Source organism: Hyperolius riggenbachi, chromosome 8 (genome assembly GCF_040937935.1).
Source record: "Hyperolius riggenbachi isolate aHypRig1 chromosome 8, aHypRig1.pri, whole genome shotgun sequence".
Classification (NCBI taxonomy): Eukaryota; Metazoa; Chordata; class Amphibia; order Anura; family Hyperoliidae; genus Hyperolius; species Hyperolius riggenbachi.
The window spans coordinates 279,313,172-279,327,154 of NC_090653.1; the positions used below are offsets into that span (position 1 = coordinate 279,313,172).

The 13,983-nt window shown below is 43.3% G+C and overlaps 1 protein-coding gene across 1 annotated transcript in view; it reads left to right on the forward strand.

Moving 5' to 3' along the window:
* Nucleotides 1-13,983, forward strand: part of LOC137527921 (ficolin-1-like) — a 63,532-nt gene that overhangs the window by 29,542 nt on the left and 20,007 nt on the right. The window contains exons 2-3 of the mRNA XM_068248988.1: nt 7,449-7,562; nt 13,189-13,230. Of these exons, the coding sequence (XP_068105089.1) occupies nt 7,449-7,562; nt 13,189-13,230 (156 nt within the window). The remainder of the gene's footprint in view (nt 1-7,448; nt 7,563-13,188; nt 13,231-13,983) is intronic.

Sequence of the window (13,983 nt, forward strand, 5' to 3'; positions counted from 1 at the left end):
TGTACTACTATTCCCAGCAGACACAGAGTGGCAGTAAACAGAATGCTATATAGTGTGGCTGAGCGAGGTGCACAGAGTGGCAGTAAACAGAATGCTATATAGTGTGGCTGAGCGAGCAGTGTACTACTATTCCCAGCAGACACAGAGTGGCAGTAAACAGAATGCTATATAGTGTGGCTGAGCGAGGTACACAGAGTGGCAGTAAACAGAATGCTATTTAGTGTGGCTGAGCGAGCGGTGTACTACTATTCCCAGCAGACACAGAACAGTAAACAGAATGCTATATAGTGTGGCTGAGCGAGGTACACAGAGTGGCAGTAAACAAAATGCTATATAGTGTGGCTGAGCGAGCGGTGTACTACTATTCCCAGCAGCGACACAATGACTGGGGGGACCCTGGCTAGCGTGGCTGGAGCGCGAACTACCCTGCCTGCCTACCCAAAGCTAAACCCACAGACAAATGGCGGAGATATGACGTGGTTCGGGTATTTATTTACCCGAACCACGTGACAGTTCGGCCAATCAGAGCGCGTTCGGGTCCGAACCACGTGACCCGTTCGGCCAATCACAGCGCTAGCCGAACGTTCGGGGAACGTTCGGCCATGCGCTCTTAGTTCGGCCATGTGGCCGAACGGTTTGGCCGAACACCATCAGGTGTTCGGCCGAACTCGAACATCACCCGAACAGGGTGATGTTCTGTAGAACCCGAACAGTGGCGAACACTGTTCGCACAACACTACCTTGTACTCTGCTGCCATGTCCAGGACACGATTTGAGAACATCCTGCGCTTCCTGCACTTCAATGATGATGAAACCTGTCATGAAAGTGATCACCCTGCTTATGACCGGCTCCACAAAATTCGGCCCCTCATAGACCACCTGTCATCAAAATTTGCAGATGCTTATACCCCTGAACAGCAAATCTGCGTAGATGAGTCCCTCATACGTATTACCGGGCGCCTTGGCATCAAACAGTACATCCCAAGCAAGCGCGCCCGGTATGGGGTAAAACTGTATAAGCTCTGTGAAAGGGCCACAGGCTATACATCTTATGTTAAAGTCTATGAGGGAAAAGACTCCAAATTGGAGCCGGTCGGATGCCCTGACTACCTGGGGAGCAGTGGAAAGGTTGTGTGGGACTTGGCGTCACCCTTGTTCCACAAGGGGTACCATCTTTCTGTGGACAATTACTACTCAAGTGTGGCCCTCTATCAGCACTTAAAGTTAGAAGGAATCCGATGCTGTGGCACCGTGCGGCCTAGTCGCCGGGGCTTCCCCCAACGGCTCATTACCACCAAACTTCAACGGGGGCAGAGGGCCGCATTGAGTGCTGACGACCTGCTCGCGGTGAAATGGAAGGACAAGAGGGACGTTTACTTTCTGTCCACCATTCACGCAGACACGACAGTCCAAATTCAACGGCGAACTGAGGTAATTGAAAAACCCCTTGTCGTCCACGAGTATAATACCAACATGGGAGGGGTGGACTTCAATGACCAGAGGTTAGCGCCCTATTTACTTTCCCGCAAAACAAGGCGCTGGTATAAAAAAGTGTCCTTTTATTTAATTCAATTGGCAGTTTACAACAGCTTTGTTCTCTACAGTAAGGCTGGGAGAACTGGATCGTTTCTACAATTTCAGAGACAGATCACTATGGAACTCCTGTATCCAGGAGGTGTCCGGGCCCAACCCCAAGATGCAACTAGCCGGCTGCATGGAAGGCATTACGCCTATCCGATTCCGAGTACCCCAGGTCACCGAATCCGAAGAAAACGTTGTCGTGTCTGCAGCAGGGCTGGAACAAGGCGTGACACCACTGTTTATTGTCCCCGCTGCCCTGACCAGTCTGGACTATGCCTAGGGGGGTGTTTTGAGAGGTACCATGAGCAGGTACACTATTAGAGAGTAGGGAACTACAGACACAGCGGTAGGCACACAAGGGTCTCTCAGTGCTATTTCACACTGCTGCGATGCGTTAGGGCAAAATGCCTAGCAAAAGTCACACTTTGCGGTCCCCCCCCTACGCCGGAAGTGCTTGACTTAACGCTAGTGCATGCCTACGTTACTGCGTGGCTTCTGTGGCAATTTCGATTGGCCCGGAAGTCATGTTAGTCTATGGCGACGCAGTTCATTACTAGGCCGAATGCTACTCTTGTGGTATTCCCTGAAGGTCTGTTTTGGACGATACCGTGCGGCGGGCTCGACCCACCGGATATGTCAATATGCAGTGTGAAACCAAACATCTGGTTTTGAGAGATCGTAATACACAGGGCTGCCAGAAACCTCTCCTTTCACTTGGGACAAAATGCGTAATGCACTTCGCCACAACTCTGTGCGATTTGCACTTCGCACATTGTCCCATGGGGGAGGAGAGGTTTGTCCTCGGGAGGTAAGTTAAAAAAAAACAAAAAAAAACAAAAAACAGGTAAGCAAAGAAGCTAATGTTTAGTTTGCAATGTTAAGGTTTTTATTAAAAAAGTTCAAAGTTTATTAATGTTAATGAAGTAATTGCTTTGCTGCTTGCTTGTTTTTGACCCCATTTTAGAAAGAAGACACCCCAAGGTATTCCGTTAGGAGTATGGTGAGTTCATAGAAGATTTTATTTTTTGTCACAAGTTAGCGGAAATTGATTTTTATTGGGTTTTTTTCACAAAGTGTCATTTTCCGCTAACTTGTGACAAAAAATAAAATCTTCTATGAACTCCCCATACTACTAACGGAATATCTTGGGGTGTCTTCTTTCTAAAATGGGGTCATTTGTGAGGTTCCTATACTGTCCTGGCATTTTAGGGGCCCTAAACCGTGAGGAGTAGTCATGAAACGAAATGTCTCAAAATGACCTGTGAAATCCTAAAGGTACTCATTGGACTTTGGGCCCCTTAGCGCAGTTAGGGTGCAAAAAAGTGCCACACATGTGGTATCGCCGTCCTCAGGAGAAGTAGTATAATGTGTTTTGGGGGGTATTTTTACACATAGCCATGCTGGGTGGGAGAAATCTCACTGTAAATGACAATTGTTTAATTTTTTTTACACACAATTGTCCATTTACAGAGATATTTCTCCCACCCAGCATGGGTATGTGTAAAAATACACCCCAAAACACATTATAATACTTCTCCTGAGTACGGCAATACCACATGTGTGGCACTTTTTTGCACCCTAACTGCGCTAAGGGGCCCAAAGTCCAATGAGTACCTTTAGGATTTCAAGGGTCATTTTGAGACATTTGTTTTCAAGACTACTCCTCACGGTTTAGGGCCCCTAAAATGCCAGGGCAGTATAGGAACCCCGCAAATGACCCCATTTTAGAAAGAAGACACCCCAAGGTATTCTGTTAGGAGTACGGTGAGTTCATAGAAGATTTTATTTTTTGTCACAAGTTAGCGGAAAATGACACTTTGTGAAAAAGACCAATAAAAATCAATTTCCGCTAACTTGTGACAAAAAATAAAATCTTCTATGAACTTACCATACTCCTAACGGAATACCTTGGGGTGTCTTCTTTCTAAAATGGGGTCATTTGTGGGGTTCTTATACTGTCCTGGCATTTTAGAGGCCCTAAACCGTGAGGAGTAGTCTTGAAAACAAATGTCTCAAAATGACCTGTGAAATCCTAAAGGTACTCATTGGACTTTGGGCCCCTTAGCGCAGTTAGGGTGCAAAAAAGTGCCACACATGGGGTATCGCCGTACTCGGGAGAAGTAGTATAATGTGTTTTGGGGTGTATTTTTACACATACCTATGCTGGGTGGGAGACATCTCTCTGTAAATGGACAATTGTGTGTAAAAAAAATCAAAAGATTGTCATTTACAGAGATATTTCTCCCACCCAGCATGGGTATGTGTAAAATACACCCCAAAACACATTATACTACTTCTCCTGAGTACGGCAATACCACATTTGTGACACATTTTTGCCGCCTAGGTGCGCTAAGGGGCCCAACGTCCAATGAGCTCCTTTAGGCTTTACAGGGGTGCTTACAATTTAGCACCCCCCAAAATGCCAGCACAGTAAATACACCCCACAAATGACCCCATTTTGGAAAGTAGACACTTCAAGGTATTCAGAGAGGGGCATGGTGAGTCTGTGGCAGATTTCTTTTTTTTTGTCTTAAGTTAGAAGAAATGGAAACTTTTTTTTTTTTTTTTTTTGTCACAAAGTGTCATTTACCGCTTACTTGTGACAAAAAATAATATCTTCTATGAACTCACTATGGCTCTCAGTGAATACTTTGGGATGTCTTCTTTCCAAAATGGGGTCATTTGGGGGGTATTTATACTATCCTGGAATTTTAGCCCCTCATGAAACATGACAGGTGGTCAGAAAAGTCATAGATGCTTGAAAATGGGAAAATTCACTTTTTGCACCATAGTTTGTAAACGCTATAACTTTTACCCAAACCAATCAATATAGGCTGAATGGGTTTTTTAAAATCAAAAACATGTTTGTCCACATTTTTCGCGCTGCATGTATACAGAAATTTTACTTTATTTGAAAATGTCAGCACAGAAAGTTAAAAAAAATAATTTTTTTTGCCAAAATTCATGTCTTTTTTGATGAATATAATAAAAAGTAAAAATCGCAGCAGCAATCAAATAGCATCAAAAGAAAGCTTTATTAGTGAGAAGAAAAGGACGTAAAATTCATTTAGGTGGTAGGTTGTATGAGCGAGCAATAAACCGTGAAAGCTGCAGTGGTCTGAATGGAAAAAAAGTGCCTGGTCCTTAAGGGGTAGAAAGACTGTGGTCCTCAAGTGGTTAAAGCCTTAATACAAATCTGAGATCTTTTTTGTTGTGATTTTAGTAGAAATAGCGTGTACTGCAGTTTTTACCAACAAGATTGCCTTTGGTGTGTCTGACATGTTTACAAAAGTTTCCTCAAACTTCCGATGGTTCTGCAAACTGTTAGTGATCCAGTTTCATGAAACTAAATTGAAGTCAGTAATGCTAAATTCTGTTGTTAGTGGCAAAGGCCCCAGAGGTGCTATCCTATAATCACCAAATTTGTAATGTATGTTAGGTTGAAAAGTGGGAACGAGTAAAAAAAAAAAAATTTGTAACTTCTTGTAGTTTTTGAGGAAATCAACATAAAGGTTATAGGAAAAAAACGGCTTTTAAATGTAGATAGATGGCTGATAATGTACCCTATCCATTGATATAACTACAGAAATTGGCACTATTGTATTCTATGTGAAATGCAAAATTTAGTTCAAAATCAGCCAGCAGATTTCTAAAAAAATTTGGTTAACGAAATCAGACAATTCATTAAAAGATCAAACGTTTAAATCTTGCTCACTTATCCCTACCTATTATCTATTTATAAAAAAAATAATAATAATTGTGATAATCATAATTGCTAATTACAATTACTCAAAATTTCGCATAACATTTTGCAATTGCAGCCTCACATAATTATGATTTGGAAATTCAATGGATTTTATGTAATCCATTTGTAATTTCATGTAATTACATATACTTTAACATCAACTTTAAGGGTTAATAGCAAAGCCCCGATACATGCTCTCATCACTAAAATTGCAACGTATGTTAAGGGGAATAGTGAGAACAAGTAAAAAAAAGAAAAAAAAAAAAAAAGACCTGGTAGTTTTTAAGAAATTGTTTAAAGAGGAGCTATCAGCCATACTATCTCAGAAGAAAACACATATATAAGTAGATAAATACTTGCTCTACTTACATAACAGATGTATTGCACTGTCCACGTTCTGATTTTAGTGATTTTTCTGCAGTAAAAAAAGAGAAAATCCTTCTTAGCATTTCACATTTTAACTGTGGCTATTTTTAAGCCAATCCTGATGTAATTTCGTCCCTAAGGCTCCGTTCACACGCAAAACGCCGGCGATTACTGCTAGCGTTTTGCGGGAGTGATTTTCCCACGATTAAAGCAGAAAAATCACTGGACACTGTAGCGGTTTGTGAGTGATTGCGATTAGTGGTTCTATACATGCTAATCGCGATCGCTCCGGAATCGCCGACTAACCGCTGCATGTAACACGTTTGCGGTTAACGCTAACCACAAACGCGGCAGTGAGAACAATGACATAGTGTTACATGTGCTAGTGGTTTTTGGCAAACTGCTAGCAGTTTACCTTGAGCGGTAATCACGCGTTTCCTGCTCAAGTCTGAATGGACCCTTACTGTCCTCTGCCTGATTGCGTATGTATTGCCCGCCCTTCACGATAGAAAGTGCATTGTCTCAGCATGAGTGTGTGTGTGTGTGTGTGTGTGGGGGGGGGGGGGGGGGGAGCAGGAGGGAAAGAGGCTTCAAGGGGAAGTAGAGAAGCAAAAAAGGACAACCCAGCATGCCCTGCAAGTTCCTTTTTGTGTACCAAATTTTGTGTGTACTAAGTACGAGTCAGGTAAACTGGGGAATGATCATTTATCATCAAGAAAAGTAATAGTGATTGTAACTTTTGGATTGCCTGGTGGTTAGCATCCTTATTACTTGTTTACCAGATAAGAATAAATAATTGATTTTTTATTTTATGCCGACAGCTACACAAATTTCAAAATTCTAGGGAAAAATGTTTTTTAATCAACAAGATGTCATTTACAGAGTAAAAAAAAAACATTTTTCTATAAGGTCTTTTGAAACTTTTTTTTACTTGTTGCCACTATTCCCCATAATATACATAGACATTTTGGTGACAATAGCAAGTACGGGGGCTTTATTACTATATAACCACTGAAGCCAGCACAAAATTACGCTAAATTACACATAATTGCAAAATGATTGTTCCTAATTATGGCTGCTAACTAAATTATTACAATTTATTTTTCCAAATTTTGCAATTTGCTTTCGCATCATAATTGCCATCTGGCATTTCAGGAATGAAGTGAAACAATAATTCTGACTGCTTGTGACGGCAGAATGAGAGGAATCCATGAGACGAGACGGAGGCAGAATGTTGTATAATACAGCAAAGGGAGAAGCTCATAACTATTCCTAACAATTAGAACCCTGGAGTAAAGTAATTCTTCTGGAAAGTGTAGCAGAGAAATTCTGTAAAACAGCAAATAATTTGAACTTAATCTCATTGAAATACCCAAGTGTTATTCTCAGTGCACACTGGCCGGCTCAGAGCCAGAGCTTATTATGGATATGCTGCACTGCTATTTGGTCTGTTACAGTTTGGAATGGATGTGCAGGATTCCATCAGATGAGTGGCAATGAGTCCACTGGTGAAAAAAAGTGCTGGTTGGGTTTGTCTATTGTAACATTGCAATTTTCAAAAATGAAAACAGTACTAATGGACGGCTATGCACAGGCCCAAGCATGAGCACTATCAGCATGTCTATTGGTCTACTGCCACCCGTTCCCAGAAAAGGTCCAGCAGCTGATCTAGTGTAAACTGATCCTTAGTCATATTTGTGCAATTTCTTGAAACCTCATTTAATTTAGGGCGTCTCAATGTATTTTGCACACACAGAGGTGAAGATCATTGAAGTGGGAAATTCAGACAAACTCGCCTTCCTCAGAGGATGTCCCGGCAGTGATGGTCCTCCTGGCCAGAAAGGAGATGTTGGGGCTACTGGTGAGAAAGGTAAGTCTAAGTGGTCACATTATCTGGCCTTATACAAATTAAATTACTGCTTCACCAGCCACACTCATAGTCTTGAGGTTACAACCACATCCTGTAATTAGTTGTTTATCTCCTCCTTCTCCTCCTCTTCAATGTTTCCAGAAAAAAAAATGTATGTATTACTGTATTATTTACATTAACCATTTTAATAGGAGAAAAGGGTTCTTCTGGAGAACATGGAAAGCTGGGGCCACCAGGACAAAAAAGTCAGTGGAAAATTAGCCAATCAAATTATATCAGAGCTAACGTAACGTCATATGCCAAGAGGGTAGTTCAACTAATGGCAGAGAATGGAGCAAACCCCCCCCCCCCGAATTAGACATCATATCGATTTAAACAGAGGACGAATCAGGAAGACACCTTGACCCTGAGTCATACGTAAATGTCAAAGGCGGAGGTCATAGGGGAAGGACTTTGCTCCTTTCAATTATTATCGAATCAAATGAAAATTGGAGCCACCAAAAGCATGCCCAATCAAGGATTCAACCAATTTCAGGGCAAAACTGGTCACATGTATCAAACGGATATGCTGAAAAACTGCGGGAAGACGTGCTTGATCAGGTGTGCGTTGATAACCGTGTGGGGTAATCGTAACCAACTAACGTGATGGAAATCGTAAGCCACTTCCCACAAAATGTTAAATATAATCCTCCCCCCTCCGAGGAGTGTTGTAGACTTTACTCCTTTTCTTATAGGATATATTTACTCACCTCGTTTACGCCTTTAAAAATTCAGAAGTGAAAATGTAAAACAGAATTTTGTCTTCTTAAAAAAAGGAGGTATTTGCAATTGTTAATGTGGCTCTTTAATATTACAAACCTGACACATCATTGCATTCCAGCGGCTCTGGAGGTGTGTTTAGCTATCAGGGACAACAAATGGATGATTTGCATATTCAGCAGTGATGCATTGTGGGACACCTCAGAGCTCACTCCAGCCTGAATAATCGCAAATAATTTCTGTTTTAAGAAGGCAAACTTCTGTTTTGCATAACATTTAGTAAAAAGGCTTGATGGTCCTTTTTAGCCCCTTACACACTCCTCGGAGTTCTGGTTAACCATGAGCTTGCTGGGAAATCTGTAACTCTGTAAGTGAAAATTCAATTCATAAATAAAATATGCCCTGGAGAACGTATAAATAGCTCCACTATTCTGTCTTCCAATTCTCTCTCTAAGCAGATGTGCAAGTGCTGAGTAACTTTAGAGGCAGGGATGGGAGGAGCAACATTTGGCTTTCACGGTTACAGTGAAATATTCTCCCTGTGGAGAGTGTTTAAAGTGAATGTGTACTGCTTTTAAAAATAAAAAAGTCAGATACTCACCTAAGGAAAGGGAAGGCTCGGTCCTAATGAGCCTTCCCTCTCCTCTCCCGGTGCCTGGTCCCGCGCAGGATCCCCCGTAGCAGTATTCGACCAGTTCGGTCAAATACTGCCACTTCCGCTGCCGAAGGGATGTTTCGAAAGCCTTTGGGAGCACTTGGGCTCCCGAAGACGGGCCTCTCCATACTACGCATGCGCGAGCGTCCTCTATGACGCAATCGCCCGTGCGTAGTATGGAGCGGCCCGTCTTCGGAAGCCCGAGTGCTCCCGAAGACCTCCGAAGTCCCTGCGGCGGCGGACGTGAACGGGGGAGCCAGCGCAGCACCGAGGGCACCGGGAGAGGAGAGGGAAGGCTCATTAGGACCGAGCCTTGCCTCTCCTTAGGTGAGTATCTGACTTTTTTTTTTACAGCTGTACCTATTGGCTTTAAGAAGTAAAGGAGCTTAGAAGTGCTTTGAATAGTTTTTCATTGAATATTCCATTTATGAATTTCTCATTTCAGGTTTGATTTAATTTACACTAGAGCCAAGATTTGGTATCACTCTGTCCTTTAACCAATGGTGTAAACTAACTCCAAAGCAAATCTTTGATGTGGGCCCTTACAATTTTTCAAACCTCTTTCACCCCTTGGTGACACCATCAGCAAGTGTGTCCATTAGGCAGAGGTGTTAGGTAAAGGAATGGGGGGGGGGGGGGGGGGGATTGAATATTGATACCCCCCCCCCCCATTCCATTAGATTGTAAGCTCAAAAGGGCAGGGCTCTCCCACCCTTTTGTGTCTTAGAATTTGTTATTCATTTCATAGCTTGTACTCTGTTCTACATTTTATTTATTATGTTACATTTTTCAATGTTATTATCAATTTTGTATTTTGTACCAGTGCCCATGTTTGATAAATACCATTGCCTGTATTATTATGTAACCCATGTTTGTTTTTCTTACTTTGTACAGTGCCACAGAACATGTTGGTGTTTGGGCTTTATAAATAATAATAATAATAAAAACAATTGACGTCATCATGGTCTTACTAGTGCTACTCATAACAGCTGTTGCCACAACAGCACATTATATGGAGGCAGGACCCCTGCATTGGAGGAAGAGAGGGGGAGTCATATTTCTTGACCTTCTGTAGTTGCAGAGGCTCCATCCATATAGTTATGCCCTTTTCTTTAAAGAGACTCTGTAACAAAATTTTGAGCCTTATTTCTTCTATCCTATAAGTTCCTATACCTGTTCTAATGTGCTCTGCATACTGCAGCCTTTTCTAATTGCACAGTGGCTGTATTATCTCTGTTATATGATCTAATCTTCCTCCTTCTGTCGGGCTCAGGCTGGAATGTGTGGAATGTGCTGGGCTGCTTGTGATTGGATACAAGCTATACACACCCAGGGGAGGACTGGCCAGGGGGGAAGGGGGGAGATTTCCCCCCAGGCTGCCTCTCATTTAATGATTTAGGGCTGGCACTGTGAATGGTGAATTCAGGTTTTTTTTATAAGGCAATGTGAAACACTAGGCTGAATGAGGGAAATAAACGCCCAATTACAGAGCAATTGCAGGGCGGGCAAGCTAGTAAATATACACAGCATGATACAGAGCAGAGGCTTGCCTGCAGGGTCCGTGGGGGAAAAATCTGTCTGGTCTCTCACCATTGGTAACTGCATGTGCACAGCTACATAAGATATTGTCTAGGCTGAAAAGTTTTCGACAGTCCCTAGACTCCAGAAGGGCTGCTTGCAGGACTTGTGTAAGACATAGAAACCCCAACCGTTGTAACTCAAAATGTATTATGTGCCCCCCGCTGCCAGTGCATTTATACTTTACCTGTCACGCTGTCCCTCGGGTGTCCTTGCTGTATTTCCCACGTGACTATCGGTATATAGCACGTGGGGCACGTGTGTGATGTCATTTAGGCTGGGCTGCCGTGAAAACGGGCCTCTAGTTTGTGTTTTCCCCCCAGGCCAAAAGGTCCCAGTCCTCCCCTGTACACACCCTCTCCAGGCCTCCTGCAAGCTCCGTATGAGTAACAGACTAAGCTCCTGTCAGCCTATCACTTGCTATGTCTTTTGTTTGTAAACGCTGCCTAAAACTAACAATTACAAGCTCAGAGAGGGAGGGAGAGGCAGAAACAGCACAGAGAGGCCCAGGAGAACATAATGAATAGAACGGTATGCTTTTTATTGTAAGATTTTTAGAGTACAGATTCTCTTTAAATGGAACCTAAACTGAGAGGGATATGGCTGTTTCCTATTAAACAATACCAGTTGCCTGGCAGTCCTGCTGACTTCTTTGGCTGCGGTAGTGGCTGAATCACACGCCTGAAAAAAGCATGCAGCTAATCCGGGCCAACTTCAGTCAGAACACCTGATCTGCATGCTTGTTGAGGGGCTGTGGCTAAAAAGTATTAGAGGCACATGATCAGCAGGAGAGTCAGGCAACTGGTATTATTTCAAAAGGAAAGATCCATATCCTTCTCAGTTTAGGTTCCCTTTAACAATACTTCTCAATAGAAAATGTTGCCACATCAGGTTGAACTATGTCAAAGGGCCCATTCACACTTGAAAGTGGCAAAACACTTAGCGCTGCCATTTTGCGTGGGTGATTTTACTGCTATTAGCACGGTACATTCACTGTACAATCTCACGATTCCCAATGGTCATCGCTTTTATAAGCACTGTATCGCGATCGCTCCAGAATCGAGAGAAAATGCTTAAGGCAACATGTTTTGCGATTGCTGTTGATTGCGAAACACCCGCAATCGGTGGCAATCCCGGCAGTGAGATCACTGCCATATGGTTACAATTGCGTTAGCACTTTAACTACCTAACGACCACATCACGCCAATGGGTGTGACCACGGCGGCAGCCATAGGACCGCCCAACACCAATTGCCGTCAAGTCCTGGGGCCGGCTACTGCAGGAGATCGCGCGCATCTCCTGCTTGAGAGTCTCAGAGCGGCGATCGCCATTCGAAAGACTGTTAGACGGCGAAACCGCCATCTAATAGGGCTGTACAGCACTGCAATCTGCAGCAGCGCTGTACTGGGGACAGCCCTGTCCCCCTAGCACACTAGAGAGCGATTGGCTCTCATAGACAGAAGCCTATGACAGCCGATCGCCATGATTGGCTGGCTGGGGGGAGGGGTTTGGGAAAATAAATAAATAGTAAAACAAATTACAAAAATAAAGAGATAAATATTTATTTAAAAAAAATAAACACTAGGGGGCCGATCAGACCCCACCAACAGAGAGCTCTGTTGGAGGGCGAAAAGGAAAGGAATCACTTGTTTGCTGTGTTGTGTGGCCCTGCAGCTTAGCCTTAAAGCTGCAGTGGCCCAATTAACAAAAAATGGCCTGGTCTTTGGGGGGGTTTAGTACTGTGGTCCTCACGTGGTTAAAAAGCACTAGCGCTTCGGCGATTAGCGGGAATCACCCACAAGTATAATATAGATTTTGTTGTAATACATGATAACCAGTAATTATTCAGAATTTCAGGGGAAACAGGAAGTTCTGGCATGAAGGGGGAGCCGGGAGTCGCTGGAGTACGAGGTGATGGAAATCTCTGTTACTGAATAAGAAGCTGTTATATGGGGGTCCTGTAGAAGAGGGGAAGGGGGTGGCATACAACACTTGTCTTCTTTTCCAGCCTTACAACAGTAGATAACTTATAGATACAAAGGTCCATAGATTTATAGTACTTTGAGCATCTAGTTTTTAAGTTTTTACTTTTTCATGACCTCTTTTCAATGACATATTCATTGAAGTACACCAGAGCTAAAATCTGTGAACTAGTGACCCTTTTTATATCTTTCCTGCTCTCAGAAACCTTTTACTGCCAGGCAATTGTCTTATGGCTGCAATTCCTTATCACTGAGGGTTACGCTATAGTCCGAGTCAGTCCCGACATGGACAGAAACTGTCACTTGCATAGAAAGAAAAAAGGAACACAGCATAGTTATTTGTTGCTAGGCACTGTACATACACATGTCTATCTCATGTCAAATGTCACCCCCGGGTATTCTTTAACCTTGAGTTTCTGACTTTATGGTATCAAACAGCAAAACAGTCCAACACCCACTAGAGGGAATGGGCCCATCATCCTATGAGGACACTATGGTGAAGACCAGATGCAAGATTGTAGCAATACATTATACTGTAACAATGGGAATAACTTTAGCCATGGCACCTCTAGGCAAGCTTGAGTTCTTGTAATAGGTGGCTGATTCTATTTGTTTTAAATGACTGAACTAACTGTTGGCCATTACTCTGCAGGTGAGAAAGGACAAAAAGGAGACCCAGCTAACCGATATGGAGGTAAGATGCTGCTAATCTTGTAACCTCGTACAGGTGAGATATGGAGGTGGGGAAGTGGGGCTCTGGAATCAAGAATCACGTTCTCTTACCGTGTATCTTAATTTTGTACAAGCAGTCTGAGAGACTACTGAATACTCACCAAGGGGCTTATAATGTATGATGATGGTAGTCTGGCTAAACCGTCCTTAAAGGATACCAGAGCCCAAATGAAGATGAGAAACGGGGGGAGCAGGCATGTATGGTGAGCTGTCCTGATGCTCACCGCTCCCCCCATTCTCTTTTCTGCCCCCTCCGGTACCTGTAATTGCCCTCCAGCCCAGTCCTCCGGTCTGCTATTTCTCATCTTCATTTGGGCTCTGGTATCCCTTAAAACAGCAAAGTCTGGTACACTCAAATAAAGCTGTTGGCCCAGCAGGAAGCAGAACTCAATCCCTCGGGAGACATTGCAGGGTCAAGGCTGTAAAGATGCGTTGCTAGCTTGAGGGGTAGCAACATGTTCTTATCATAGACACTGAGGAGGTGGGCCAATGGATCAGCACATGAGTGATGTCATGCAATGGACAGGGTGAGTGGGGAGGATAATGCTCATGAACAGTGCTTGCCTACCATGTCAATCCACCGTGCAGATCGATAGCTGAGGCATCGGGGAGCATCGAGGGCCACTGTACACATGCTAGATTCTCAGCAGGGGAAGCCTAATGGCTGTTTCAGCCAGGTTTCATCTACGGTGTGGATGGTAAAGCACTTAGCTGT